This window comes from Rhinoderma darwinii, chromosome 4, assembly GCF_050947455.1.
Source record: "Rhinoderma darwinii isolate aRhiDar2 chromosome 4, aRhiDar2.hap1, whole genome shotgun sequence".
Taxonomy (NCBI): Eukaryota; Metazoa; Chordata; class Amphibia; order Anura; family Rhinodermatidae; genus Rhinoderma; species Rhinoderma darwinii.
The window spans coordinates 410,212,178-410,217,174 of record NC_134690.1 but is presented as its reverse complement, the minus strand read 5'-3'; the positions used below and the strand labels follow the sequence as shown (position 1 = coordinate 410,217,174).

The 4,997-nt window shown below is 45.3% G+C and overlaps 1 protein-coding gene across 1 annotated transcript; it reads right to left on the bottom strand.

The window, feature by feature from the left end:
- Window positions 1–209: 209 nt before the first annotated feature.
- MRPL2 (mitochondrial ribosomal protein L2) lies at window positions 210–2,690 on the bottom strand. Its single transcript, XM_075864639.1, has 7 exons — window positions 2,565–2,690; window positions 2,230–2,368; window positions 1,649–1,790; window positions 1,128–1,243; window positions 950–1,060; window positions 792–865; window positions 210–712 (listed from the first exon to the last, which is right to left on the bottom strand). Exons 1-7 carry the CDS (start codon window positions 2,646–2,648, stop codon window positions 494–496), a joined length of 885 nt encoding a protein of 294 aa, XP_075720754.1. The 5' UTR covers window positions 2,649–2,690; the 3' UTR covers window positions 210–493.
- Between the last annotated feature and the right edge of the window lie 2,307 nt (window positions 2,691–4,997).

Sequence of the window (4,997 nt, the reverse complement as noted above, 5' to 3'; positions counted from 1 at the left end):
CTCCCCTCCTTCCCAACACCGGGCATCCAACACATCCTCACCTGACCTCCTCCCCACCACAGGGCATCCAACACATCCTCGCGAGACCTTCTCCCCACCACCGGGCATCCAACACATCCTCACCTGACCACCTCCCTACCATAGGGCATCCTTGATTGTAACGTCTTACTGCCTTATGCGTGATCAGAGAAATAAGAACCAATCGTGTGTTATACAAAAGGTGCACTTATTTTATTCCATAACAGAACTCCATTAACCTCAACAGTAAGGGTGAAGGCAGCACTATACTGCCCACCAGCACAGCACTGCCACCTAGTGGTAGGGCCAGGATTACTCTCTGGTTGCAGCACTTCTCCAGACATGCTGATCTGTACTAGTGACTTCACCGTGGGTGATCACATTGGTTCTGATCAAGCTCTGCATCCCCAGTATGAAGGACGATGGAACAATGGCGGTCAGCCCAGACCATGGAGGTTATAAATCATGGCAGTGGTCAAGCCCGAGGTGCTGGTCTAGCACTTGGTAACTTCACGTAGCTCTTGAGAGCGGGCAGTGGTTTAATCTTGCGTCCAGCCCAGCCACCTTTCCTCTTCCATAGTCCACTGGACGGTCGGATTCCCAACCAGCGGTTGCGCCCAGCCTTGCCGATTATCCGCTTGTTGTGGTCGGTGTTCGAAACACGTCCTACAGTGGCCACGCAAGTTTCTAGCACCTGTGAAGGGGAGAGGGTGGGACACTCAGATTGTGGAATCTCACATAGTCAGGAGGAGCAGAAGTCACGACATGGTCACCTGCACTTGTCTCTTGGACGGAAGCTGCACAATGGCCGTCCCGTTCACCTTTCTCAGTAACACCCCACACGTGCCTGTGAGAGGAGAAGAGCCCACGTCATATACACAGTCACACGTCACTTCCCTGTGGGTCTTGTGTGCAGAGCCCAGTGACTCACCAGCAGCTCGGATGCACTGGGCACCTTTCCCGGGGATCACTTCCAGGCAGTTAACCAGGGTGCCAACTGGCAGAGCTCCAAGTGGATGGGCGTCCCCCTCCTGAGCAAACACTAGCAAATAACAGTTACAATCATGTGACATGTGCTGCGCCCGCCCTGTCCGTTCCATGGATCATACCTGCCATACGTCCAATGTGTCCGGACGACGTGATCAAATCTCCGTTCTTCATGTTCTCTGTAGCAATGATCCAACGTTTCCGCTTGCCACCGGCCACCAGTGCGATGTCTGCCGACCTGTCGAGAGCAAGAAAGACACAGAGAACAGGACCTGTAACAAAGAGCTAACACTCCACTCCTGACGAGTGCTCAGCCATCATAGAAGTACAACTCTAAAGAAGGTACGAGACGCGAAAACTGACCGCAGTCGCCAATAGGCAGGAGACCTTCTGTGGGTCTACAACGGTCTTAGTTATCCCGTGAATGAAGCTCCGCAGAGATATTGGGAGAAGTAGATGTCGCGTCACAAGGCGAATACAAGAGCGGAACTTCATATGACCCAAAGATGATAACAAGGGACACACACACGAAGATACAGAGTCATGGAGCTCACACATCTCAGGTTAAAGGCCTGGTCTTGGGGGAGAGTTGCGCGACACTGGGAATCGGTCAACGTGTTAAGATGGGGCTGCGTGTAATTACCTGCACGGGTCGTAGCGCACCTCAATCACCTTCTCCTGGAATGGACTGTTCTCCCGTCCGAGCTCATAGTTCAGTCTACGGAAGTCAATCATCCTGAAGAGCTGCTTGTGTCCCCCTCCAATGCCACGCACACGCACCCGACCTGTAACACACCAATACAATGAAATACTGCTGAGGTTAGAGAGGCCAGCCAAGGAGTGGGGGATGAACGGCCAGCCAAGGAGTGGGGGATGAACGGCCAGCCAAGGAGTGGGGGATGAACGGCCAGCCAAGGAGTGGGGGATGAATGGCCAGCAAAGAAGCGGGGGGGGGGGGGGGGAGGAACTGGCAGACAAGAAGGAGGATGAACGGCCAGCAAAGAAGAACAAGTGGCCAGTCAAGGAGAAGGAGAGCGGGAGGCCAGCCTAAGGAAGGGGTCAAAAGCTGCTAGGCAAGGAGAGCGGGGGGGGGGGGGGGGGTTGTCAAACGGCCACACAAGAGTGGCCACCCAAGAGATTTCGGGAGACAAGCGGCACATACAATTTGGAGACTGATAGTCTTTAATGATGTGATATACAGCGATCTAACAATATATTACACACCGGTCTGGTCCCGCCCTCCCGTTTTCCTCTTCCCTATAGGATTGATTGTGTACTTGGTCGGAGGCTTCCATATCTCTAGAGCCTTGAGGTGCGATGTGGTGAGGAGACCTCTAGAGGGCAGCAGTAAGGACGGTGAAGCCTACAGAGGAGAAGGACACTACACATGTTACTATAAACAAGTTCCAGCAGACAGTCGCTGATTAATAATTCACACACACACACACACAGCGCCCCTAGTGGATGGGTCAGAAACATAGGACAAGGGAATGATGTAATGAGCCGCCATTAACACCCGTCTGCATACACCCTGTGGCTGGTGGAGGGGTGGCACTGACCTGGTGACTGAGCACAGAGGGTGCCGTTCTGCTGCACGCCACCGTTAAGCTTCGGAAGTTGCGGTACAAGCTGCAGAGCGCCATGACCTGGACCCAGGAGTCTGAAGAGAAGAAAACATTAGAGATAGCAGACCTAAGCGGAAGGGGGAGCAGAGCGCACGTTGCAGCCAATCAGGATCCAGCACAAAGAGAATTAGCACATACTACTGGACACATAATAGAAGGGATTGGTCGGGGTAGGGGGGGCAGCCTAAACCAGCCCCTTTAAGAGCACTCCCCTTTAAGAGGTGGGGCCATGACAATAGATCCCTCCCCTTAAGAGGTGTGGTCCCAGATGTGACCAGTTCAGCACCTCTTCAGTCAGATGTAACCCTCAGGGTCTGGCCGCCCCTGCATTGCATTCTACCAAGCTGCCTTTATTTACAGCAGTGATTGGCGTTATGAGGCGCCGCTGGTGGATGAGCTTAGACGATAAACTTGAGGGAGTGCTCTAGCTTCATACCATCGCCCCTAAAAATGGCGGCTTAATATCACGGAGCGGCTCAGCACGCGGTACAGGGCTGTGTAAAGTATTTGCACCCTTCCCAATTTCGCCTATTTTTGTCACACTTGAACGTTTCCGATCAGACGACTTCAACATTAGACCAGAAAACACCAAATTCTGTTTGGTCGGACCTGGCCCTATGTGAAAAACGATTTGCCCCCTTAGCTACTAAATCCACCAGTTTACCAAAGTCAATTGACAATTGGGTTGAATTACACGAACCACAGCCAGGCCCGATTCCTGCCAGACCTGTTGAATCTACGCATGACTTAACCCCTTCCCATCCCAGGACATAAAAGGTACGTCATGGGAGGGGAGAAGTTAGCGTGATTTGCTGTACACTTATGGCATCGCTGTAAACTTGCTCCGTGCCCAGTGACATGACTGCGGCCATAGAGAGCAGTCAAGCAATACTAGCTGCCGGGGGACCAATCAGAGCATTAGAAATGTAAAAGGGGAGGCACATCCTTACTGACAGCGCTCTAACCGTCGCAGTGGAGTCTGTGCGGCGGTAATAGGAGAAGCTCGTGTCGCGTAAAATTGTGTCAAATAATACGGTCTATAGGTGGGAGCACCCCAATATCACCCCCATTACTAAACTTATACCCTGATGACTCCCATCATCCCTGTCTCATCATCCCCATTATCCCTGTGATCACCTCTGGCATTTTTAGTATAGCATTATTTCTAGCATTATTTCTAGCATTATTTCTAGCATTATTTCTAGTACTATTTCTAGTATTATTTCTAGTATTATTTCTAGCATTATTTCTAGTACTATTTCTAGAATTATTTCTAGTATTATTTCTAGCATTATTTCTAGTACTATTTCTAGCATTATTTCTAGCATTATTTCTAGCATTATTTCTAGCATTATTTCTAGTATTATTTCTAGCATTATTTCTAGCATTATTTCTAGCATTATTTCTAGCATTATTTCTAGCATTATTTCTAGCATTATTTCTAGCATTATTTCTAGTATTATTTCTAGCATTATTTCTAGTACTATTTCTAGCATTATTTCTAGTATTATTTCTAGCATTATTTCTAGTATTATTTCTAGCATTATTTCTAGCATTATTTCTAGCATTATTTCTAGTACTATTTCTAGCATTATTTCTAGTATTATTTCTAGCATTATTTCTAGTACTATTTCTAGCATTATTTCTAGTATTATTTCTAGCATTATTTCTAGCATTATTTCTAGTATTATTTCTAGTATTATTTCTACACATTATTTCTAGTATTATTTCTAGCATTATTTCTAGTATTATTTCTACACATTATTTCTAGTATTATTTCTAGCATTATTTCTAGTATTATTTCTAGTATTATTTCTACACATTATTTCTAGTATTATTTCTAGCATTATTTCTAGCATTATCTCTAGCATTATTTCTAGTATTATTTCCAGCATTATTTCTAGCATTATTTCTAGTATTATTTCTACACATTATTTCTAGTATTATTTCTAGTATTATTTCTAGCATTATTTCTAGCATTATTTCCAGCATTATTTCCAGCATTATTTCCAGCATTATTTCCAGCATTATTTCTAGCATTATTTCTAGTATTATTTCTAGTATTATTTCTAGTATTATTTCTAGTATTTCTAGCATTATTGCTAGTATTATTTCTAGCATTATTGCTAGCATTATTTCTAGTATTATTTCTAGCGTTATTTCTAGCGTTATTTCTAGCATTATTTCTAGTATTATTTCTAGCATTATTTCTAGTATTATTTCTAGCATCATTTCTAGCATTATTTCTAGCATTATTTCTAGCATTATTTCTAGCATTATTTCTAGTACTATTTCTAGCATTATTTCTAGCATTATTTCTAGTATTATTTCTAGTATTATTTCTAGTATTATTTCTAGTATTATTTC